Here is a 26,943-nt window from a genome sequence, read left to right on the forward strand (position 1 = left end):
GAAATATTTACAAAATTTGATTTTCTTACTTACAAACCACAAAATTTGTAACTAATATTATATAGACAATATATAGGTATTTTTTTTAAATAAAAGAATTAAAAAATATAATACAAAAATTATGAAATTTTTTTTTTTATTTAATTTTCAAATATTAATTAGCATTTATCGATGTTCGTATCTTAATTTATAAATTCTTTTACCAATTCTATTTTTATAAACTATTTAGTCTTTTAATGTTCTAAGTAAAGAAAATTTCAGGCTTATTCTTATTATAATTCATAATAATTCTCTGGATAGATATTTATAATATTATTTTAATACTTTCATGGAAAAAATTATTGAAATTCAAAAAATATCAAATTTATATTAATAAAATATTTACACAACTCTTTGGATTTTATTGCTAATAAAATAATAATAATGAAATTTTAAAATATAAATTTCAAAAATTATCAGTTCAGTCACATTATATTTAATCTTAATTGTACTATTTTAAAAAGAATCACTATATTTATATGTAAAACTTAACAAATTCTTAATGTAATATGAATATCAATTTTAATGCTATATTTTATACTATCACTAAATATGAAATTTGTACAATGAATAGTGAAAATTTAATCGTACTTTTGCGTCATTAAATAAATACATTAGTTGCACTAAAATAGTATCAAAAACTATTATAGATTAATCACGTATAATACTCTACAACTATTCTCGTTTCTTAGATGCTAAACAGTAAATCTGATTATCTATTATTATTAATTAAACCTATTTACTAACTAAAAATTTTCTGCCACAATTTATGTAAAATAAATTTCAAATATTTAAATCTAAAATATGTACATATACATTAATATGGCAGTTTAAAGCTATGGAACTTTATACATGTTTCCAGTTTTGATATAATTATTATTAAAATTACAGTTCTGTTGTAGAAACATATTTTAAATGATAATATCTATTACATCTTTAACAATTTCACGATCCATTTACTCTTACAGCATCTGTATTAATGTTCGTATATGTAACTATATTGTTACTATCTTCAACAACTGGAGTCTGTCTTAACAAATTTAATAATGCACTGTTTATCACTAAAGGTATATTAGCTTTACCATTTTGTAAATTAGAATGAGTTCTTTGAATTTTCGGTAATGTATTCTTCGCGACGTTATCAGTTGATTCGCCAGTTCCTCCAATAACACAATTCTTTAATGGAAGAACATTTTGTGAACTAATTAACGATGAACTAGGTCGAGTAGGTGGTGCTAAACTAATATTCGAGCTTAAAGAACTAGAACTTCTACCTTCTAAACTTATTTCAGATCCTCGTCGTTCAGTTACGTTTCTTTTATTTTTCCGTTGATCAGTCAATGACGTAAATGAATCTCTTTTTAATATCGCTTTAATAGTAGGATTAGTTAATTTCGAACTATCTAAAGTATTACATTTCTCAGTCATATTTGTAATCGATGCCCTTTTACGTTCCGGTAAATTTAAACTAGATATCGATGATCTTTTATCACATTTTTTTTCCAATTGTTCTTTAATATCACTCGAAATAATATCTTTTTGTTCTTGCGATGCATCAGAATGCAAATTACTTTTTACATCTACGTTTGTACTAGCTTTATTTGTATTAGCTAAATTTTGATCAGATATGTGAATTGACCGTGGCACTTCGTATCCATTTGTTGAATTTTCTTTTAGAATAATATCTTCATTATCTGCTAATAATTCTAAATATTTTGGCATTTCCCCCGATTGTGATGTAGGTGTTGCATTATGGGAATTCTGAAGGAATGGTTGCATATCTCGACTACCTTCTGAACTGCTCGATTTCCATGAATTCCCTGAGAAAATCAATTGATCTTATTACATTCAATTTCAATTAATAATTTTGATATGAACTAACGAGTGAGTAGAATAGAGACATTGATCGAGAAAGCAGGATACATACAGATGAGTTTCACGAAGAGAACCTACCTGAATTGTTATGATTTTGGTTCTCGTCAGCAAAGTAAGCCATGTTAGAGACGCCTGCAAGCATGAGCCATGCAATGATAAATATATATTCAAGCAAATTGTTAAATTTATATATTGAACACTTTAATGGTGATGCATCTTGTTGAATTGAATCATAATTATTGAACATGAAACAATATGTTCATTTTATGATATGTGAAAAATAAATTGAATTTTTGAAATACATTCATTTATGATCTATTAGGTAATTCTATTAGTCAACAAAGCAGTTATTAGCTTATTTAGAAATTAAATTTTACTATAAAACTATGAAAATCATATAGATATACGATTGTATCCATAAGCAATAGAAAAGGTTTTAGTCATAAATGATTAAATATTTTTAGGCGAATTTTTTTATATCATCCCCCAATTCAAAATAAAAACTTTTAGCTTTTAATTTTGCAAACATGTCAAAAAGTTAATGTAAATGAACATCTTTATAGACTGAAATGCATATGAGGAGTGAGATAAAAAATGTAACATTGAATTTTATAAGAACCATTCTAATAAGCGATCTGAAATCTTATAAGCTAAAATGTGTTTGTTCAATTGGCAATTAATACATTTGAAAAAAAATGTAGATTTATGTTCCATGCCAGAGAGTCAAATAATGCAAATATCTATATATAATAGAAACTTACCCCTTCTAGATAAGTAATAACTAGCAACTGGATTTAATTGTGCATCCTCTATAGTACTTCGAAGACTAACTATATTTTCTAGACAAACTTTAAAACTTGGTCTGGTATCAACATCGCTCCAACAACGCAACATGAGTTGATGTAACGCGAGTGGACAATTCAAAGGTTTGGACAATCTTCCACCTGCACGTACATGATGCAATACTTCGATATTTGTTCTGGCAGGATACGGTTGTTGGCCCAACGAAGTAATTTCCCACATTAATACACCAAATGCCCAGACATCACTCTGCGAGGTGAATACACCATCTACTAAAGATTCAGGTGCCATCCATCGAACAGGAAGTAATCCTTCTCCTTCCTATGATGGAAATTAAAATATTTATTTTATCTTTTTTTTATTTTATACTAAAAGTTGTTAGATTAAACAGAACATTTACTTTTCGATAATAATCGTTTTTGTATATATCTCTAGCAAGTCCAAAGTCACCAATCTTAACGACACGATTCTCTCGATCTTTGGCCGATACCAAACAATTTCTACACGCAAGATCTCTATGTACAAAATGAAGCTCTTCTAAATAACGGCATCCTCTTGCTACATCTTCACACATGGCAAGTAAATCTTGCAGTCGTAACGCGTGTGAATCCGATGGTTGCAGAGATCGACTTGCCCTTAAATAACTCAATAAGTCCCCAGCCTCCATTAGTTCCAACACTAACAATGGTGGATCCGTATCTAAGCAAACTCCTAAAAGTCTGAGTACATGTTTATGTCGAAAATGACTCATGAGTCTAGCTTCCTGAAGGAATTCTGTCTTCTCTTGAGCCGAAGCTCCTTTTCGAAGCGTTTTAATTGCGACTGGTGTAATTCCTGGCCTTTCCAAATCCTTCGCATTTCCTTGAAATACCTAAAAGATTTTGACATTTACAATAATGATACAGTTTTACAATCTCGTGAAATATATAGAATTTATCACTTACTTCTCCAAAAGCTCCACTACCCAAAAATTTCGCTAATGTTATTTGTTCCCTTCTAATTTTAGGAAGGGTAGAGTCGTCCGAATCGTTTTGCAATGTAGACGCGTATAAAGCGTTGGATTGAACGAAATTTCCACGTGGTATCTCTCGAAGTGTTGCTAATTCGACATCGCTTACTAACGGAGGTAAGACCGCCTTTTTATCTTCTTTGCGTTGTCGGTACACTGCTGGATTACAAAAAAAAAAGAACTTATCTTTTACAGTACTGTCAATATCGATTTATAAATTTAAATAAGAATTACTTTAAACGTCAAAGAATATATACTTTATTTATAATTATCATACACTTACGGCAAAGGAAATAACAGGAACAAATGAGCATAATAATGATAACAGGGACGCTAAGTCCCAACACTAAACCAAGATGTTGTTGAGCCGCTAATATCCCACCGGTAGCTTCCGTTAAATCAATGATCGGGCTGGATCTGCTCCAACCACCGAAACCGTACGCGTTCCTAGCTTGAACTCGAAACCTGTATTTGTCATCCATGTCTCCTGTGATTATCCAGTAATTGTCTGTACCATTGTAATACAACTTCCAACTTGCGTTCCCAGTCGAGTCTATTTGCTCGTTAATCTCATTGATTTTCATCCCTTCGACACGGTATAACGTGATTTGCGAACCATGAGCTTGTGCCGGTTTCCAATTCAATTGGTAGACTGAATTACGAAGTTTGGTTACCGTAGGCATACCAGGAGCACTCGGTACATCACCTATTTTCCAAATTGAATTCGAAACGATGTATCATTGTAAAGAAAGGAGGTCAAAGTTAAAATCAAAGTTTATTACCTAAAGTTTGAAAAGTGAATCTTCCATCAGTTGGCCAGACGAAATCCTTCTTGTAATTAGGATATCTCAGAAGCAAGTGGAATTTGTACAAAGTTCGAGGTTGCAGTTTCTTGATAAAATACGTCACCTTGTCCTTGTCTACCTTGAAATCGTTGGCCACTTGCCAATCTTCCATGGCAACGTCTTTGTACTCTAACGTATATCTGACCATCAAGTTGATCGTTGGTACCCAAGATACGTTCAAGCTATTTACGCTAACCCCAGTTAAAGTTAAATTATTGGGTTCCGGATACATTTTAACTACTTGACTTGAGCTTTCGCTGTAAACATCGTTGACGTGAGTGGGATAAGCACGGACGAACACCAGATATTCTTGATCGGGTAACCACGGTTCTAACATGGTGAAGTATCTGCCGTCCGTGGTACGCTCCGTACCCTTTATAAACTCTCCCTTCTGTCGTGCCCCGTTTATTAATCGAACCAGTCTCCAATGCACTTCGTATCTCACTGCTGGGGCGTTTAATATTTTTGGCGGCATCCAATATACAATGGCCAAAGTTGGCGTGAGTGCTTCGACGGTTACGTTTTCCGGGGCCGTAGGTGCTCCTGCTTCGGTTTGTAACACAACACCGGAACCAAATTCCAAGCTCATCGATTCCAAATTGGCATAATAATTACTCAAAGCCAGTTTCAATCCATAGTTGGTGAAAGGCTTCAAATCCTTTATTTCGTATTCTTTCTTGTAAGTTTGTAACTTTATCCTGTCGCCATTCTCGCACATATTAGGATCATTTTCCAAACACTGAGATACGTATATCGTGTACAACGTGGTGGGCAAACTGTATCTTTCGCAACCGAATTGTGGAACAGGCTCGGGAAGTCTGACTGTAATACTGTTTGCCGATTTCTTCATTTCTTCCACATTGTAGGATAGGATCCCTTGACGAGGGATCAAACAGTTCGTGATCGGATAAGTTTGCAAGGATTTTCCAAGGGCTTTGATGCTTCGTACGGATGGCAAATAGAAGTGTCTGATCTCCGCGTCATCGGGATATTTTTTATTTACAAAGTAAATCTGATCCTCCGCGATGTTGGACCAATAAATATTCATCTTATCGACCGTTAACGATTTTGGCGGTAATCCTTTATTGAAGCTCGCGCTTGCTATCAAATTGCATGCACACCCATCGATATCGGCGATATTTAAGTGACCTTCCAACGAAATCCAATACATGACCGGTTTTTGAAAATTGGTACTGTCGATGGTCATCACCGGGCTGACGGACGGTCTGTAAGGGCAGGAACAATCATCTATGTAATTGAAGAACGGTTGAATGTCTGTCCCGTCTAAATTAGATTGCATTATTATCCCGCCATCCTTTTTAGTCTCTATCCAATACAACGATCTGTAATAGATTAAATCAGATTATAAAATAAACTTAAAGGAGACGTTGAAAAAGATTCTGTAAAAATAGTAGCTACCCTGTGGATGGTAATATGTCAAGATTTACGATACGTCTGTTCGACGTGACGATACTTTCGTACTTGAGAATTCCAACTTGCCACAAGGTCAAGTCTAATTTCATGATGCGCCCGCCATTTTCTCTATAACTCAACTCGGACCAGTAAAGATGCCTCGCAACCCAATCGACAGTTATGCTAAGTGCACTGTTGTTTAATGCCAACATTTTAGTAGCATTTGATCCATTCAAATCCGATGTTACCAATTCTCTCATTTCGTTGATCCAATAAATCTTGCTCTCTGTAGCCAGATAAGTAACCTCGACCGCGATATGTCGCGTAATTGTATAGTTCACTTCCTGATCTAAATCGGATATTCTGACCGCGTCCATTGTAGCTACCAACAATTGTGGCACCGGATTTTCGTATATCGTGGAAATGTTGATCACGTCTGTGTACAATCCCGCGCCAATTTTCGTATGAGCACGAACTTGAAAGTAATATGTCATGTTTGGCAAGAGATCTTGAACTGTGTACTCTAACAATGTGGACGGGATAAGCGATTGATCGCAGATTTGTATCTCGACGTTGTGCTCCTTGAACCAACATTGTACCGTATACCCTGTGATCAGACCATTCGTGAACTCGGGTTGATCCCATCTGTAAACCAATCATCAATCATTTCAAATGAATAAATTCTATTGATAAATATCTTCATCATTTACCTAAATATCGCAAATATATCAATGTTATCGCTCAACGGTTCCTTATGGAATTCTATAAATGCTCTGGAATTAGTTGGCTGACTCGGAACACTCTGCGGTGATCTCAATATCTTCCTCGTATGATGAGCCGTTTCCCAATACGTAAACGCTTTTACAGTGACTTCGAGAACCGAATAAGGCAAAATCTGTTCTGAATTATTGTAAGGCATAGATGTTTCCGTGGTTATCTCTGGATTCGAATTAGTGTTGATATAATCCGCAAATTTCACTTCATAAAACACAGTCCCGTAATTGATATTCTCCACCGGGTCCCAGGATATGTTGAAGTTTCTCCATGTTCCTTCCACCCTAATACTGTCATAATTGACGGCGTTGGGTAATACCGTTACGGTCTCGGATGTAAAGTTCTTCGGATATTGATGGAGTGCCGGATCCATGATAGCTATCATATGGAGGCCCGACAAAGTGATACCATTTATTATAGCCGTGTTTTGGCCAGACAGATCGCCTATCACCGCATTCCGATCGTCTTGAAGCCAGAGAAGATGTTCTGAGAAGTAGCATAAAGGACCTTGCATGTTTGGATGTTGCAGAGCAGAGATCTTAAAGGATAATATCAAAGAAAGAGTATCGTTATAATTGTTCCTTTTTTCATAAAATTTATTTGAAATAAATAATTTAACGATAAAAACCTTTTCAGGCACGATTTTGTGGCTCATAGAAATCCTCTCGGACGTTGGTGCTCGATAAACAATAGATCCACTTTCGTAACTCCGAACAATCCAGTAAACGAATCTGTTTTCTGTGTCCAGTGTTAACCCCATCACTTGTTTCCCATTAAATATTTCATCCGAGTGATAATATCTTCTGTCCTGTCCGTTTAGACGAGCTACTTCAACAGCATGGCCTGTCGACCAATATAGATATGCTTCCAAAGAATCGATCATCAATTCTTTAACGATGGCCAGGATCGACATGGGTTCTTGATGAGATCCATTTAAATTAGCCCTTGTTATCTAAACGAGAAATATAGAGACAGATGAATCGATATGGATTAAAATAATCTGATTAATAAGATTAAAATATTTGATTTACAATTTGTTGCTTTGGATTAGCCCAATACAATTTTTTCGATATCCAATCGACGGCAACGCTTCCGACAGAATGAATATTCATCTTCATCTTTTGATGACTCGTGATGTTGTAACGATACAACGCAGAATTGTTTCCTACGATGTAGAGTACATCCTTGTACCAACTGACGTCAACAATATGATAATCAACCTCCGTTTCTTTCAAACTCGCTTTGTATATCAAAGTATCGATATTTTCTCCGGTCACGTCGCTCCTTAAGAGACCTTCGTTCGCTGACCATAATATGGACGCGTGCGATCCGTCTCTGGAAAAATTAATCAAAAATGATTAATCATAAGCGAGTATCGATCAAACGTGTTCTTTCTGCCAGAAAGAAGAAGGAACAAAATTTGAAACGATTATTCGATTAATTTTACCTCAATGTTCGACCCCTGAACTCGGTGGACCACGGTCCTCTGCCGGCGCTCGTGTATGCCGCCGCTTTAATCGAGTATTCTGATTTCTCTCGAAGATTATGCACAGTATGAGACGAGCCGGCGATATCTTTCTGATGGATCGTCTCCCCGGTAGACTCGTCTTTGATCTCCAATTCGTAAGACCAATTCTGCCAAGCGCCTTTCCCCTGGCCGCCCAATAGATGAGGCGCTTGCCACGAAACTTTCGCCCTCTCCACGCCCAGCACAGCTTGCACGCCTGTAGGAGGATTTACGGGGACAGGAACGGGCTGGCTCGCGTTCATAAGTACATTGACACTGACAAATGAACCGTTCGACCTGGAAGAAAGGAAACGTTCATTCAAGTCCCCATATAGTCATCGACATTGACCGAATAAGAATGAACTTTCGTACCTATCTGGATAAGCATTGTGAAAATATCTGTTTTGTCCCGGATGGTATCCTTCTATCAATACCTCCTCCCCGTTCGTCCAATAAAACAAACCGTTCGCCATAGCCAGGGAGACCACGTTCTTGAATTTCGGTTGCTGCGTATTGGCGCGAAGATTCAAAACTTCACGGCCATCCAAGGAGACGGATATTACGGTGTTTTGAATATGATGGGGAACCAATAAACGAAAGTTGGTATGATCGACGGTGAATGCTCCTAAATCGGCGTCTTCTAGAATCAAATATGGCTGAATCTGCAAAAAATTGATTTAAAGTCACTTACTAATTGAATGAATTTAAATGATTGAAGCAAATGAACATTGTCAGATAGAAATCAATATTTTCATCAAGTATAATTGGAAACGTACCTCGTGCTTCACTCCATTGCTTATGTCAGCCAGATCTAAACGGAATAAACCGCCTCTTGTGACCCAGAACAAGTAACCGTTGTAAGGGTCTACCTCGATGTGTGTGGGTCGCGTTAAGAAACCGGCCACGGCTACCGTCAAACCTCTTCCGTCTAAATTGCACCTAGCTATCTGCCAAACCGTGGTCGCGTGTTTCACCTCGCCCAAAATGTACAGGTGAAGGTTTAACCAATCAACGGACAGACTGAGAGGCTTGAAGTTCACTTGACTGGGGCTAAGTATCACCGTGGGTATCGTTCGTTTCGTGATCGACGTTCTGTACACGTATCCCAAAGAATCGGAAATGAAAAGCTGCGCGGAGGCTACGTGAATCGCCACCCCTCGAATCGTGCTCGTGTTTTCGTAAACCACACTGGGATCGTCCAACATATCCGCGTTCTGCTTCGTAACCACGTGCTGACCTCCAAGAATTAAAATAGGTTGTTGCGTGTCTTTCACTGGAACACGAGAAGAATAATATCTTTAACATCTCTCTTTTTGCATCTCCTTTGGATGATGATCATTTGAAGATTGATCAGTTTTAATTCACGATGAAACGTACCAGCCGGTTCTGGAGTTGTCATGATGTAAGTCACCGCGGGTGGTCCCTCACCAACTCCATTTCTCATGGTCACGCTAATGGAATAATTCTTGTTCGGTTCAAGATTTTGGAACATGTAGTGATCCGTGTTCTCCGATGCTGGTATATCCTATTAATCGATTATAAAACAGTATTAATCAAATCACTGTCAAAGTATCTTTCCCTTTCGATCGACCCTCGTTGGACATGTACAATTGGTATGCGAATAGGAAGAGAAACGCCATGCCAGAAACGTATTTCGTGAGAGATCTGGTTCTTACAAGTTAACAAACTGATGGTTATAGGGATCATGTGTAACGATTAATCAATAAAGGTAATAATAATATATTATTCGATATAAATAATTTTACAAAATTTAAAAAAACTATGGTTAATATCAACAGGCAGTATTATAAATATATTCTATTACTTTAAAAAGATTAAATGGAAGGAAACAACATGCATATGTTCCAAACATGCTTGCTTTTACTTATCAATGCACATTATATATATTTGGGGGAAAGTGTGCAGCCTTGTAGAACCAGTTGCTATTTCGTACAGTGCTTTTTGCTGCGACAGTTAGAGAGAAGAGAAAAGAGCAATCGACTTCGTATCGATGTGCTAAAATAGCGATTATCAACAGCTTGAAGAGAACAGGCTTTGACTCGTGTCAAGAATAATGCTTTTTAACTTTGCACGACTAATAAACAGAATAACTACGCGCGAAAAAGATTTCAAGAGAAGGAACGAACGATCGATAGAGAGATATCGTTTGCATTATTGTAGTTCTGGCGTGGCGTATACCTTAAGCTGGGAGTGATCAGCCCCTTGCAGACGCAGGACATAAGACAAAAGTGGCCCGTTTGGAAATGGGCCCGGTTCCCAAGACACAGACGCGCGGCAACTGTCTACTGCCACCGCTCTTACAATTACCGGTGCTGAGGTTGGTAAACCGGCCGCCAGCGTTCGTATCACGACGCTTGGAGCGGAGACGATAGGCTCGGGATTGTGCTGGGACGATTTTAAAAGTAACGCTACGCGAAACTGTAATTCAACGGAATGAAAGGATAAATAAATAAAGTAAAGTATACATACTATTAATAGAGTAAACAGAGGATTTACTTACTCTGTACTTTGTATAAGGTTGCAAATTCTCGACCAAAATCTGATCATCCTCGCCCCACGATTGGTTTCTACAATATTGCCACGTCTCGGCCAATTCTTCGTACCTCCATTGCACTAAGTACGAAATGCCTCCGCCGCGTCTTTCGATGTCTATTCCTTTCCATTCGAGACGCAAGGAAGTAGCGGTCAACGAGTCGGCCACCAGTGCTGGTGCCGGTGGAATACCTATTTCCGCTGGTAAACCGAGTAAATCGATGGATATCAGTATCGTTCTTGGGTAAAGATCGTACATCTGATTAATCGAATTTAAATTAGGCAAAAAGCGAATATCGATATTGCGATATTGTTGTTCCCCAATTCGCGACCGTCAATCCATAACATAACCACGTTATTATATTATTAATAACATTGTTTATAATTTATATGTATTAATTTTTATATGGAATTCGAAAATCATAAACTCAATCACGAATTAATTGTGACTGAAATGAAAGAGGAGGAGAGTTTGGATAATTTCGCGGAATATAAGAAAATACTCGACGAATTGAAAGTTTCGTTCTTCGAAAGATGGAAGGTTAACAAAATCGATAACGTTAATCTGAACGATTTTGAAAAATTTCGAACAATCGGAACCGGCGCATTCGGCCGCGTTATGCTCGTGAAATATAAAACTTCTGATACTTACTACGCAATGAAAATCTTGGATAAATCGAAACTCGTGAAGTTGAAGCAGGTGGATCATACGTACAACGAAAAGAGGATATTGGAATGCGTCAGATTCCCGTTCATCGTCTTCATGGAATACTGTTTCAAAGACAATTCGTACGTGTACATGGTTTTACCGTTTGTCAGCGGTGGAGAAATGTTCACGCATTTGAGACGAATGGGAAAGTTCGAGGAAAATCTGGCGCGTTTCTACGCCGCCCAAGTTGCCCTCGCATTGGAATACCTTCATCATTGCAGCCTGGTTTACAGAGATTTGAAACCAGAAAATATTTTAATCCAGAATACGGGCTATCTCAAGATAACGGACTTTGGCTTCTGTAAAATGATCAACGGTAGAACTTGGACCCTTTGCGGCACTCCCGAATATCTCGCACCCGAGATAATATTGTCGAAAGGATACGGGAAATCTGTCGATTGGTGGAGTTTCGGCGTTTTGATTTACGAGATGAACGCCGGTTATCCGCCATTCTACTCGCGAGACCCGATGAAAATATACGAGAAGATCGTGGCTGGTAGATACAAATTCGCTCATCACTTCGGCGAGGAATTGAGAGACATTTTGAAGAACATACTGCAAGTAGATCTTACAAAGAGATACGGTAATTTGAAATCTGGTAGCATAGATATCAAAAGCCATAAATGGTTTGAGCAGATCAAATGGTTAGATTTGTACAATCAAAAGATATTACCTACTTTTATACCGAAATGCATCTCGCCTGACGACACTAGCAACTTCGATTATTACGACGAGGAACCATTAAAAGTGGCCACGGTAGATCGTTACGCTAAAGAATTCGAGAAGTTTTAATCGAGAATGAGTGATTTAAAGATGTATCGAAAAGAGATCCTAAGAGGAATCCTAAAGAGGAAGTATCTTTACGGGGAGAAAATTTTAAAGATTCGTTCATTATAGTACAATAAAGTATATATTACCTTTTAATTGTTGAAAATAACGATTTAGGGCATCGTGACAACCCAGGACACAATACAATTCTTTGGGTGGTAACAATTCTTGGGTTCCATTCTACAATATAATAAAATTGACGTATTAGCATTGATGTATCATTACGTTCAGTGAAATGATATATATATAACAGAATAGAATAATAATAATAATAATAATAAAAAAGTGACACTTAACATTAGAATTAAAATATTGTACCATATTGTTTTATTATTTGAAATACGTATACTATAATTAATGTTTTGATATACACTAATATTACCACAATTATGTTAATTTATACTAACGCAAACAGCTTGACAACTCGTATCGAGTGCTCGTTGCCACGCTCCACAGCCTTTTGTGCACTGGAACAAACGGAATAAATGCACGCATTAGACTGTGTTACATATATTTGTTACGCGCCAAGTTTTTCCCATTGTACAAACGCCGTATCGCAAGTTGAACAACAACATGCTTACGATTGAACAATTTGTAAAAACATTGAATATATAATTCAATAAATTCACGATTAACAATTATAGATTCATTTTTAACTTATACATGATCTATATGCAAAAATAAATATATATAAATGCAGAGATAAAAATGCAAGCGCAAACGTTTGTGCAAAGTAGAATTAGACAGCATTTCCACTTAACCTAATTCGATTCTCGATAGATCGGATGATCGAATCGAAGATATGATCGAAGGGACGCTGCGTAATTTTGGCATTGAAGTATACTAACTGGAACATCTGGTTGTCGTATTTTAAAAGATGGACGGTACGAGGCACGTGCCTCAAGTGACACCCACGTTCATAAGACAGCCGGTCGGTTCGTGCCGAGCATGGATTTGCGAACCGAAGTTTAACGCATTAACTTTCTGCGCGAGAGGATGTGGGCATTTGTCGGCGACAACAAGCCGGTCGAAGAAGAAGAAGAAGAAGAAGAAGAAGAAGAAGAAGAAGAAGAAGAAGAAGAAGATGGAAAAGAAGAGGACGAGGAAGGGAGCTTGGAAGGAACACGAAGAATCAAGAACGCGATGGAAATCGTGATCGTAAATTTTTTACGCTCAGGCGCCTCACACGTTCCTTAAGCTTAATCTTTTTCTCCTCCAGATAAACCTAAGAAGATCACCAATGTTATCGCGTTTTAGAAAATTGCTCGTCATTATTTGATTTATTTATTATAACCCGTTTCGCAGCGATTTGTTATTTAATAATAATAATAAATCGAATCGCGTCGTTTTCGACGAGGGTACGAGTTTGTGGAGAGGATAAACAAAAATTCCATCCGGTTGCCGAATCGACTGACGAACTGGAAATATCTTGCAAGCCTCGTTTCCTTGAGAACATCTTGAAAGGAAGCGTGCTTGACGAAATGTAAATACACACAAGGCCGATATGGCATGTTCAATGGTTTCAAGAACTTCAGGAAGAGCAAGTTTATAATAGTTTATAATAGTTTTGTCTAGACTTTCCACTGTTCATTTTCGATCGTCGATCTTTATAATTCCTTCTTCCTCCACGAGATGAATCTCTATATTTCTAATATATATATATTTTTAATTTCTCTATGAAAGACAATCGATGTTCGATCGAGTTTTCGATGAAAATCGAAATCCTTAGATACGGCTCTTATCACGAGTAACTGCATCGTGTATAACAGCTGCTGCACCTCGTAAAATCGTTATTTCAACATCGTATCTCGAGATACAAGAGAGCCATTTACCAATTGTCAGACTGATCGACACTCTGCCGCGTTGGAGAGGCGCCGCATATAAATGATACCCTCTCGACATTTTAGAATAATAATCTCGCTATAGAAAGATTAATTCTACGAGGGATTAGCCGTGCACCTGCGCGTTAACCAACCATCGTTTTATCATTTCGAAATCAATTTTTATAAATAAAATTGAATATTTGCTTTTCGCTCGAAAATAATAGTATCTAGAAAGGAACAGAAATATGGAACAGTTGTAATTAAAAATATTACGAAAAATATCACTTTGTTTTCTTTTACAAGAATTTTAACATTTTAACCTTAAATTCAATAATCTAAAAAAAGAAAAAAAAAAGAAAAGAAAAAAGAAAAGAAAAAACGAAGAAAGGGAAACAATGTTCGAAACATCGATTAAATCTCGTTTCGCGCGACTGGTCAATAATTATTATGTATACATACGCACATATATATATATATGTATGTGTGTGCGTGTATATACGATTACGATGGTATTGGAGGGTATCACAGGTCAAATGGTCTGAAAAGTCTAGAACGAAAGGGACCTCCAGCATTAGATAAATAAGTTATTAATAAACATTTGGTGGCAATTCGATTCGACTGCTTCGAACGATTCAGCAACGATTGCAACAAATCGATCTATCAAAACGGAGCGAATCGCTTCTTTTTTTTTTGAACAATTATCCGAGAATTCCGAGTAGAAGATCCCATCGATCCGTCTTAATTCAAAAGGAAGGAAAATGAGTGATATATATATATACTATATAAAAAAGAAGGAAAGAAATTAAAAACGCGCACGCCTTTGAAAAAGAAGAAGAAGAAGTGTCGAACGAGCATTTATCTCGGCAATGCACGATAGTTGTGTACGTCTACCCTAACGACCCTAGACGACGATAATTTTTAACGTCTTAATTAATCATATTTCTCTTGACGTTTCATTGCTCCGTGCCCATATCAGCCCCACGATCCCCCTTTTTCAATTAGTTCGCACGAAACGTTCCTTCGACTATTTCTTTCCCCTTCTTTCTTGGATCGCCGCTATTCGTGCATCGCCGTATTTCGAATTCGAGCTCACCTCCTTTCTCTTAAACGATCGTAATTTTTGTCCGTTTCGAGGCTGGCCCCGATGGGGGTTGACGAAACTATCAGACGGTGGAAAAACAGCTGAGGCGCATCGGTTCGACGCTGCGCCTGCTAATTTCTCACTTCCTCATTAAAACCTCAACACACATTACGCCCCGGCCTGGCCCTCGCTCCACTCTCAACTCCCCTAGATCGTAGATCTTCATTCTACCGCGAACGAGGATCTATTCGTTCTCTCCTCGTTTCGCCTCCCCTCCTCGTTCACCGATCGTGCAACAACAACAACAAGATGTTAATCACGAGGAATCTTGAAGATTCAAGCACACACACACGCAACACACGTTATATTTCCGTGTTTAATTTAAAGGAAAAAAAAATAGGAGACCATGGTTTACGATAAATCGTTAAATTGTTTATTGGATCGAGGAAAGATGTGGAGAAGGAGGAGGGAAACTGGTGGTAGTCAATGTCAAGTGTGCGATTTGTCACTGAAGAGATGGCGGGTACTGGTGGTCTGCTACTTTACAAACACACTCGAATGGGTAAAATCGGGCTGTCAGTGATATGTTTTCGCCAAAGAAGATTGAGCAAGAAGTCCTCGCTTACTATCCTCTTGTTTGTCAATCATATATATAGAATATCTTATATTTTCGTATTACGTATTGCACTATCAAAATATATGTATATATATTTTATATAATTTATACATAAATACACACAACAACGTAACGTTTTCGTACAAAAGAAATTACACGGATATCGGTTTGCCGTGCAATCGATCCGTGAAATTGCCGGAAGAAGCGTCAAAGCCAAGCCCGGTGCGCACACGAATTCGTCCAATCAAAATTATGTCCATAAAAAAATGTATCGTGCGCAATATTTATAATTCTCTCTCTCCTTTAAAATTACGTAAAGGAGAAAAAGGGGAGCACGCGAGTGAATCGAGGCAAAAGTTTAACGGCTAGTTGCGGGCAAATTTGTTGGATTAACGGAGGAAGGCAATTAGGGTTGCGTTTAGCAAAAAGTAGAGCATCTTCCTTTTGAATCGTGTCGGCCGCGAGCCTAAACCGTTATTCGCGCGCGTTACTGGAACGTACGAACCGTGAAACGAGGCGAGGGAGGGAATCGTTTCGAGCTCAATTCACGTATCAACCTATGGTATTCGAGGCTTTTCAACTCGCTGGCACGCAACCTCGTGCCATCAAGTTATTTAAAAAAAAAAAAAAAAAGAGAGAGAGAGAAGAAAAAATGCACGCGATCGAGCACAATAAATATAACATCCTCGCGACGAGGAAGGAACAGCAGAGAACGCTTAATGGTCGCGTTCCTCTTTGCCCTTTTTTTTTCGATGGCACGCGATAATTAAGCGTATCGTAGGCCCTTTTATCCTTTTCGGCGCATTAATTGCGGTTCTCGTTTCCTAGCCTGGAGACACGCGTTGCTGGATATCCTTCCGGCCACAAGGGCGGATCCTTTCTTATCCCCGGATCTTTTCCCCCCCTTTTTTTTTTTAAAGGGAAACTTGGGCTTTGAAATTTTGTACTAACGATCCATCCATCTGCGATTTCAGTCAACTCTCGGTTAATTCATCTTCTTTTTCGATAACATGAGATTAGATTTTTGTCTCTCTAATCTTAACTTGTTTAATACACGATTTAAATACAACTGTAATAAGTCGGATATTTAAGTGAAATCACATTAAGGTGTGAAAGAAAAAAAAAAAGAACATTGTCGGATTCATCACGGTTCTCCATGGATTTCCGCAACAGGGTGAAACGGGAGACAGACAGAAGCGGAAAGAGATGGGTAAACAGAGAGAGCGAATCCGGAGTCACACGGTAATTTGGCGACATCCGCCATAGGCCGCACTTGTACGCGATCCAATTTAAAGTTACGAAGCCGTACCGAGCCCGGCCATTCTTTCATTCGTACGCGTAATACGTATATACGTTTATCCATTCATTGCCTTTGGCTACGTATATATACGCTCGAAAAGAGAGAGAGAGAGAGGGGAGGGGGGCGAAGGACCTGACTTTGTTTTTATTTGTCATTTACCGTCTCACTACCGAACAAGCACCCCCGGGGACGGCAGCGGAAGTACTTTCATTGTGCCGGGGGACCGGCGTCCCTTTATTTTCGTCTCCGACGTTCGCCTATGTTAATAAACGTTCGACAATGTTCCCCGACGAACTTTAAATTCGCGCCGCGACACATGCGAAAATTATCCTCATTATCGTGCGAGCTTAAGACTCCAGTCTTGGAAGACAATCGAAGACAAGAGTATCCGAAAATTGTTTATTCGTCAGCTTTCAACGATATCTACATGAATCTATCAGTTTTAAATCACTTACTTGGTCGATTTTGCATCGTACACCGCATCCTACCTCCGAGCTTGAATCGTCCGTTCGATTCTGGAAAAAAGAAAACATAAATTTAATTATTCCTTGTATCTGTAATAATATTTTTCGAAGCAAAAAAAGCACGCAAAATTCATATTTCACGGTCAACGACAGATGTGCATACATTAGTTCGCCATGCGATTTATATTCATAAACAGGTGATATTTTTGAATAAATACGATTAATTAAATATGCGTTGGGGACTAGTTGACTCCAAAAATTCCCATAGTGGTACGCATGGCTTCACATCCCCTTGTTATCACGCACTGAAATTGTTCGCCACCCTCGATCTAATCGATTCCGTGAACGCGTTCTCTCTTCTCTTTCCAACTTTCATTTCCATTTAATGCCGGACGCGCACCTGTGTACCGGAAGCGTGTAACGTACAGGTGCAAACGATATGTAACGACCACCGTTCTTTTTTCTTTCTTTCTCTTTTTTTTTTTTGGTAAACGGTACCAGAATCCTGCGACTTGGAACGATCATTCGGCGATTCATTCGCGACGGGCTAGGTATACCGGGGGTGTCAATTGAACCGGATGAAACAATTTACTATCTTTTAAAGCTGGCAAGCGATTCAATTTATTTTCTACGGCCCCTACGTGTAACGCGGCCAAGCCGTTGCCGTCGTTCGAATCGCAATTTTTTTTTCCCCTGTCATAAATTAAAAATACCATTTTTCTTCGCAAATAAAAAAATATCTGAATATGTATATATATATATATATACATCTGTTCGTGCGGCATTGTTTCAAACAATGTGCCATAAATTGTACGCGAACAATTAAATTTTAATCAAGTTTCGCTGTTTTGTGTAAAACGTAAAAAAGAAAAAGAAGAAAAAAAAGAAATACGACGTATAACAATACTCTTGTTCTGTATTTTCCCATCAAGACAACGAAAAGTGCACGACGAGTGAAAGAACCGGCCGATAACAAAAGCCAGAGTGATGGTACAGTGTTTTCGCGACTATCGCCTCTCAGCGTGGATGTATCAATTTTACGATGAATTTTTTTCCTCTTCTTTCCATTGTCGGAGGAATCTCGTTGCGCGTTCCTTGCCTCTTCGGCCTGCACGATGCTCGTTTAACTTTGCACCCGATTAATCAAACCGCCTAGACTATTACATGAAAGTGCAACAGTAGTACCCCTTGCGACACTACCACACTCGTTGCTAGAATATTCTCCGCCAATAATTGAAATTCCGTGTTTTTCGTTTATCGTAAACCATTGTTGTGAATTGTTATTGCAATTGTTTATTTCCAAGATTGCCTCTTCTTCCTAAAGCATTTTTATTACAATAATCTGTTTGAATTATCGTGTCGGTAAATTCCGAAAAGTCACTGCGTTTTATTACGACTCTAAATCCTCTGTCTCGCTTCCTGTTCTCGGTCTAAAAGATAGACCATCCTCAAGGCGGAAATCAGCCGGTAAAGAGCCGGTTTTATCTGATCCGAGGTAATGGCTTAATGCGTACCTGCTCGTCCTTCCGCACGTCCTTCCGTCATATTCAACGTCTTCGCCACGCTCGAAAGCATTCGAGCCAACTGTTGCACCTCGCCCCCAAATGCTTCCAATGTTGATGACTGAGTCTAATGACCGACTTCCCCCTCCTCGCAATTTCACACACACGGAGGATTTTTATCGGTATCATCTCTCAAGGCGACGATTTCAACGAAAATTATTTATACCTTACGTTAATCGACATATTGAATTACGTAAAAGTATAACTGTATATTACTCGATCATCGGCATTTCTTAATAAAGATAAATTCATGAATCGACAATGGTAATTCGTGGTTCACAGAAATTGAAATATTCGTCGAAATTTAACTCAACAAAAGTTCGAAAGTAGCGTATAACTGGAGGGACCAGCTTTGACACGTTCAAAGCGTCCCAGGGTGGTTCGAGTTGAAGGCAAAGGGTATCAGGTTTTTTTCGTGCGGTCACGAACAAGCCACGATCGCACGGTGTTGAATGTATACCGGACGGTGTCCACTCGGATGGAACATCTACCTTTGAAGTCTGAGGTTTGTCTTTGGCAAACACCTTAACTTGTGTGCGTCCCTCTCGCTCTTCTCGTCTTCTTCTCTCTTCCCTTTCAACGGCCGTTTGAAGAAGCAATGCAGTGGACGTTTCCAACGTCGTTTGACCGGCCGCAAACATGGCATTCGTCTACGAACCGCGTCAATTATTCTCGCGTTACGCCATGAATTAAAAAGATACGCCATCACCTCGCGTGGTTCACTTTGCGCTCGTTAACACACGGGGAACAGGAAGCATTTTTCATCACTTACATGTTTACGGTGAAAAATCATTTCCACGTCTTGTTCTTTGGCCACGATAGTTGTATAACAGATTTCTCAGACAACTTAGATACTCGATGAATCAAACTCGAAATTCTCGAAAAGGATGAAAATGAAAAACAAATTTGATTTGCTTCGGGCGCAACGTTCATCGGACCTAAGCATTTGGATACTCGGTCACCATTTAATTTCCTTAATTATCTTCGAGATTATAAGATGAATTAAAAACATCGTCGCCATCAGCTGCCATTCGTTACGATCTTGGTGTACTGGTCTAGATGTACGCGTGTATGGAACGTGCATGCGTTTTAATTGATATGACGTCATGTGAAGGCGCCGAAACTCTACTTCCCAGGATTTGTTTGCGACTCGAGGCTGGACAATTTAACAGGATCGAGACAAAACGAGCCGACAATATTTTCTAACGTATCTTACGATTCGAGGATATTTTCGCCAATTTATACAATCTTCAATTGCAATTGATCGTGAGAGAAAATGAACGGTATCCCTTTCAAAAATTCCCTGAAATTCGTGAAATTCTAATATGATGTGGGACCCGTATGTACATATACGTATATTCAAGCTCGAGATACGCTTGGCGACGACCTTTCCCTCAATCCTGATCACAGATTTTTCCTTCCAGTTTCAACCGAGAATATCGAGATATTTTACATATATTTATCGTATAAATATTTTCTACTATCAGTCCAAGCTATTTTGGATAGTTCAAGTGAACGATAACACAGTCATTCCTTCAAATAACAGGCCATCATTCTCGAACGAATTATCGGGTTTTTCTTTTTCGATTCGTTCAATCATAGGAATCATCCATCATCCAATCTTCCGTCTATAAAATTTTTCACTTCACAGTAAGTAGCTACGATAAATCTCAGTTAATCGAGCCAACGATTACAACGAGGCTCAGCCTCGTTGTAGATAATTTTTAACTTTTACCAAGCAGAATCACGTTGCGCTACGAGCTATCGCCTCGCTTAAGCACATTTATAACATTATTTACAATTTTCTACTTGTTATATTTCATTCAGACAAGGAAGAAAGAAATAATAATGATCCGTGTGATTCGATAGAAAAACAAGGATCGATAAATTTCGAATTTCACACGATTATCAACGGACTTCGAGGTGAAACCCCTAGCAAGTGACCAGGCACGCGTTGTAGGTGAGAGGATGTGGCCGGCAGGAAGTTCATTGTGTACGGCTACACGTATAATATTGCACGATCCTGCGGATTCTACGTAATTTCACGAGAGATAGGAATTCGCCAGATTGTGAATCGCTACCCAGATTCGAATCCTTATAGGTATGAATGCGTCGAATTACGCCATGGCTGCCTCGCTATGAAATCGCATGTAGGTTAACGCGTAGGCGTAACGAGATCCATTACAAGCGCCGTTTAAGTAATTATTTTCCAATTAAGGAGGAAAATTTAAAAAAAAAAAAAAAAAAAAAAAAAAAAAACGAAACGAAATTGAACGAAATTCCACATCATTATTTTGAGGGAACGATTAGGCGTGTGAAACAGTAATTGCGTGATAATTTATTTGGCATTTATTTCGCGCATTATTAAGAGTAGTGAGCGTGTCAACAAGAATAAGTTGTAGAAGTTTCTAGAAAATGTAAAAAAAAATGCTACAAACACCATGGTAACAATCGAAAGAATTGATGTCACACCGAAGTTTTATAGAAAAGTAATCATCATCGTGGTTATGCAATAAGGTCATCGTAGGCATCGTGTCGAGATAACGCGCGACTTCATTTCTTTATTCGTGTTTAGTAAATATTAGAGGCGCCAATGGTAGGCGACGCATCGTAAACACACAGATGTAAATCTAAATGAATTTTATAAATCGCTTTGCATTTTTTTCACCCCACGGCAATCTCGATCTCTACCTCTTATCTTGAACTTGGAATGGTTTACCACGTTGCCCTTCGAACCTCGGCGCCGAAGAAGATGTGAAAAAACGGGCGAAGATCGGGAAGAGAACGAAGGGAAGATAAGGGATCGAGAAGTTGATTTTTGAACCATCGTTTCTTTTATCTGACCTCCGGATAAATTGAAATGCAATGTCTCGAGAAATCTTTCCAAACTTAAGAAAAAGATATCGCGCACGACAAACGTGCGACGAGTATCTTTCTTTCTTGCGAGATGAAAATCCAAAGGAATTCCATCAACCCGAAGAAGAAACGTCCCCTCGAAACGAATGGTTCCTATGATTCGTGTGAACAAACTCGACATCAAGAACCTCGTAATCAGTGTCTAGCAATTGGCGTGAACGAAATTGCCAGCAATTATCAATTAAACTCTCCACGAAAGGATCGGTTTAATCATTTCTCCAGACCGCCTTTTGTTACGTTTATCTCTCCTGATGCATCCTTTCAATCGCCTTATTCGCTCTTTGTGCGAACTTTAAGAGAGAGAAAGAGAGAGAGAAAAAAGATAGGAAAAGTACGATTCCGAGCGAACCTTTCGAAAGATATCGTCTCAAAGAAAAATGAATATGTTTTAACATGTAACGTTTAATGTTTCGAGAGACGGCGAATATTGATTGATCGATATTTCGACGGAAATTAAACGAAAATAAAATAAAAAGGAAGAGAAAAATAGAAACGGCTAATAAAATAGTTACAACTCGTCTTTCATCCTCGAGATCGTGCTTATGGACTGCGATGATGCGCCGTCGTGTAGTTAAGTTAATTAATGAATGGTACAGTCGGGATGGAGAGTGGACTTAAATTGATACGTCCTTCGTGTGGAGCCATTTTTGTGTTACGCTCGCCTCGCTCCGAGAACGCTTCTCGTGATTCCAATGAATCGACCGGTTTTCATATCGTTCTTCATATTTTTTTCTTTTTTTTGCATTTTTATTTTTTCTCTCGTGAAACAATATTATTCTCCCGAAGTAACCGACCAAGCGTGTGACGAATGACAAATGAATAAGGAACAATAGAGAAAGTCTAAATTGAAATATAATAATAACAGACGAAAATAATCGGCATGTTGTGCGAAAAGGCTATCGGGGTACTACTGACGCGATGATTACGGATCGATTTTTGTTCTCGTTTCGTTTCACGGGCCAATATTATTAACTTGACGGCTGTACTGACCTCTTCATCATCGAATCGAGACCGATAAAGAAATTTCCCCGCGATTGTGATTATTTATTGCTGTAAACAATCGTATTCATGCCAAATGCATGCGCACTATGAAAATATAGAATGGAAAAAGGATGGAAATTTCACGGTTAATTTAACGATTGTGTCTTTTAAAATCTCAGCATGGTCTACATCCTTCGATCGGTCACGCGACAATCTTCGTGACTTTTATCTAATGGCAGTTTCATAATAAGACCATATATAATAATATTACTGAGAATATCACTGATAAACACTACGAAAATGCCTAACGATAAAAAGCGAGAGAAAAGATAGCGACATCTTTTCGTATATTCATTTATTCGTGTATATATATATATATATATATATATAATAAGTTAAGTTTTATCTATTATGGTAGATCTGGACACGTGCAAGATTCCATACTAACCTGTCACCTTATTACTAAAGTTGGAATTCGTTATCGAGTTGTATATCTTTTTTTATTTTTTTATTTTTTTTTTTTTCTCTTTTGCTTTCGAAACATCCTTTCTAAACGAGCAAACACAATAAATATGTTGGAAGCGCAACAAGTTACAGCGCGGCGTGCAAAATAAACGGCAAAGAAATTGGTCAATGTGGAAGAGTGGAAACAAAATAGAGAAGAAAATAGAATTATTTCGTATTCATTGAATTTGCGAAACGAGTTGAGAAATATTTCATGTAGATAAAGTTTCAATAACATTTATGCGCCGCAAAATTTGAAATCTCGAATTTTTCAGATTTCAATTTTTGCGCTTAAGAAGAGAATTGTGTACTGTTTCTGCATATATATATTATAAATCATAAAATTCTGATTCTGACCTGATTCAAATCGAGATCCGGGCATTTCGAGGCGCATTCTTCTTGGAGATTGGCAGGAGCAGTCCGATCTTCGAAATCTTCTGGCAGAAGCGTCGAAACGCTTCCCGCCAACGCCAACACCAGAAATACACATAACCCTGTTGCTAACATAATATCCACAACCCCCTCGTGAAACAAACCCTCGATCACCCTCCACGAAATTTTTATGGCAATTTCCTTAACTATCGATCGTCATTGTTCTCTCGATCCTGATGACCTCCACGACCTTACGAGAAGGTTCGAAACGAATATCAAACTTCTTTCCTCCGCATTCTTCCACATCGATCCTCGAGTTTGAGGAATTCGAGCACTTCGAGCAATCGATGTTTTTTTTCCTAAATGAAATTGCAATCACCGATAAAATCGCGCACTTTCCATGTCAATAGACAGAAAAGACAGATTGATTTCTTCTCCTCGAATAAACTCTTTCAAATTCACCCTTACTTTAATTGTACCTTCACTGTACAATCAAATATATAAATTCACGTTCAACTTTTATGCATGGAATTGTCACATCAAAAAAATTCACCGGTGCAAATGTCAACAACTATAAATAATCGGGATAATTTCCATCACTTTTTTCTTCCAATTTTAAGTATCAGCCACGAAAAAAATAGGGATTCTCGATCAAGTCCTATACAAACGGATAAACGAAAAAATAAATTTCACGATTCAAACAATTAAGATTCTGAAACTGTTTCAAATCACCTGTGACGTTTCGAGTCACGAGGCTCTCACTGTAAGAGCCCAGCGTGGTGTTGTTAATGTCTGGCAAGCATAAGAGCAACTGACTCCGAATGGCCACTAGAGAGTCAACTATCCCCCACCATGGCAACCCTTATCTGTTGCACTCTGCTTGACCAATTCCGTACATACAGTGGTGGTAGGTATACTATCAGGCTAGCGTGTGCACATGAAGCCACTATGGCATATGCCTGTGGAGTGTCTGAAGATGAACAAAAAGAATAAACGATCTGAACTTTCGTTTGTGCAGGTCCGACTGACCAATGGTCAATTGGTAGATTGACCTGTTCTTACTATCCTCGTAAACTTTCATTCATATATTCGCACGTGCCGCTTTTAGCCGGGTATCCACGTTGTCCGATGTCAAGAAAGCCTGGAAAAAATGAGTTGCGAAGAAAAAATGGTATGATTTTTTTCTTATTATCTTTTAAAACAATGTACATATTAGAATATTTATAATTTTTTAAAGCTAAAAAATGATTCAAATTCCTTTAGTTTCAGAAATTTATAATTTAATTATAATGTTGCAAGATTTCACATAATTTTGTTTAATTATTTTAATATATATATTTTATATGTAGTATATTTAATTATTTAAGGAAAGAATATTTAGTTAAACGTTGGATTGAATTTAAATTTAAATTACACATTGATTGAAGATCGTTTCATTAATTCAACCATCTTCTTCTGTTGCGTTAGGTTGAAAGTAGTCGGATGGTAAAGTAAATTTGAGGCTGAGTTTCGAGTAAATATTATATTGACGTTTCGAAAAAGAATGCATCCTTTCTAAAAATTTCTGTACACATACCATTCATTTTAACACCCTTAAAAACCAACGTTTTTTGTTGACAATATACCCAATAGGGATGTTATTATACTAACTTAAAAGTCGTTTCACTTTTTCATGCAAGAAAAAGTAAATTTTTTATAATTATATATGATTATTATTATATAATAATAAAAATAAATTTTCTTTAATAGATAAACACATAGTTGTTTGTTTAATATTGTTTCTCAGTCTTTGTCCGCTGTAGCCGAGTCAAAACGATGACTCATTTCGACAGATTAAATCTGCGGACGACAAGAGTCAGCCTGTATTATGTTGTGTTACTATTGTCAGTCACGGACCAATGCATTGAGTCTTTCTTTTCGATGACCCGAAAGCGATCTATTCTTCGACGTGTACGCATATCTATTCGATCGTGGAGAATTTCGATTTACCTGCGTTTGCGTTAATGCCGTGCCTCCTAAATATTTTCGTGACATCACATAAATAGAAATTTTTTTAATTCATAAACATAAAATTTTACATTCTACGCGATAATTTAAAATATAAACGTAGAACAAATTCTTCATTACCAACCCTTTTCTCAACTTCTTGTATTGCAAGTTTCAGAAGTTGTTGAAATTCTTTCCTTAAGTACGTCATACACTTAATACAAACAATTATTAATATAATTACCATAAATTATGTAATTACCATGCTTAAGAAAATTCTTTTTTCTTCTTTTTTTTCTTCATTTTGTCAGATTTATCATTTATAAATCATTTCCAGAACATCTTCAATTTGTAATTTCTTGAACAATTGAAATACTAAAATAAAATAAATATATTGAAGGTATCTTTTAATATTCTTAATCATTAATTTTAGTTATATTATAATTATAAAAAAAAGAAATCTCGGATAAAGAGAAAGATTTTACTTCGACAATGAAAAGCGAAAACCAATCAATTAATGCAACGAGATTATGGACAAACGAATTCAGAACAGCTTGTTATGAAACGGCAACGATCTGTGGCACGTTAGTTCCAACCTCAATGGCGGTTACAGGTTACCTAGGGCTTCCTGCGGAAATGGCCAATATACTCCTCCGACCTCCAACTCACTCAGTCACTCGCTCACTCGGATCACTCCTGTTTGGTGTACCCCATACCTATATGATCGCCCTGTCGCTCGACACGTACTTGTTACGGGTCATCATCGTGATCTATGCGCCTACAACAAATGTTACATCCTTAATCTGTCCTAACCTGCTAATCCTACGCTCGTGCTGAACGAGAAAGTTGACATTATTCTGCAACTGTAGACAGATCAAGTTATTTCGCGTCGCGATTATAACGTGTTTAACTCGATGCGAAGCAAATATTGCTTCGGTATTTTGGAGGTTATAATTAAAATGATAGATATCAATCGATAGATCAC

General features: G+C 37.7%; 2 protein-coding genes across 6 annotated transcripts; one reads left to right on the forward strand and one right to left on the reverse strand.

Annotated features, from left to right (window-relative positions):
- Nucleotides 1–462: 462 nt before the first annotated feature.
- Nucleotides 463–26,254, reverse strand: LOC410671 (proto-oncogene tyrosine-protein kinase ROS). 5 transcript variants are annotated; one of them, XM_016914371.2, is made up of 21 exons: nt 26,221–26,254; nt 17,629–17,688; nt 12,761–12,820; nt 12,443–12,533; nt 10,785–11,017; nt 10,463–10,702; nt 9,641–9,788; nt 9,040–9,536; nt 8,636–8,925; nt 8,204–8,560; nt 7,788–8,091; nt 7,385–7,708; nt 6,693–7,294; nt 5,989–6,627; nt 4,507–5,912; nt 4,008–4,430; nt 3,660–3,883; nt 3,116–3,586; nt 2,676–3,036; nt 1,993–2,046; nt 463–1,859 (listed from the first exon to the last, which is right to left on the reverse strand). In XM_016914371.2, exons 1-21 carry the CDS (start codon nt 26,221–26,223, stop codon nt 985–987), a joined length of 7,662 nt encoding a protein of 2,553 aa, XP_016769860.2. In that variant the 5' UTR covers nt 26,224–26,254; the 3' UTR covers nt 463–984. The 5 variants fall into 5 exon arrangements, with proteins under 5 accessions (XP_016769860.2, XP_016769843.2, XP_006571432.2 ...); XM_016914354.2 differs by lacking the exon at nt 26,221–26,254 and adding an exon at nt 23,958–24,142; XM_006571369.3 differs by lacking the exon at nt 26,221–26,254 and adding an exon at nt 23,958–24,142 and having other exon boundaries at nt 464–1,859; nt 10,592–10,702.
- Nucleotides 11,024–12,434, forward strand: LOC102653709 (cAMP-dependent protein kinase catalytic subunit-like). The gene has a single exon (XM_006571365.3). The coding sequence runs from the start codon at nt 11,223–11,225 to the stop codon at nt 12,315–12,317; it is 1,095 nt and encodes a 364-aa protein (XP_006571428.1). The 5' UTR covers nt 11,024–11,222; the 3' UTR covers nt 12,318–12,434.
- Nucleotides 26,255–26,943: the final 689 nt, after the last annotated feature.

This window comes from Apis mellifera, linkage group LG1, assembly GCF_003254395.2.
Source record: "Apis mellifera strain DH4 linkage group LG1, Amel_HAv3.1, whole genome shotgun sequence".
Lineage (NCBI taxonomy): Eukaryota > Metazoa > Arthropoda > Insecta > Hymenoptera > Apidae > Apis > Apis mellifera.

Excerpts from the sequence above, each read along its gene's own strand:
- LOC410671 (XM_016914354.2), bottom strand. The coding sequence starts at position 24,107 with ATGTTAGCAACAGGGTTATGTGTATTTCTGGTGTTGGCGTTGGCGGGA. Across the intron at positions 7,709-7,787 it reads CTAATCCAAAGCAACAAATT|ATAACAAGGGCTAATTTAAA; the intron begins GTAAATCAAATA and ends TTTCTCGTTTAG. Across the intron at positions 3,037-3,115 it reads AAAACGATTATTATCGAAAA|GAAGGAGAAGGATTACTTCC; the intron begins GTAAATGTTCTG and ends TTTCCATCATAG.
- LOC102653709 (XM_006571365.3), top strand. The coding sequence starts at position 11,223 with ATGGAATTCGAAAATCATAAACTCAATCACGAATTAATTGTGACTGAA.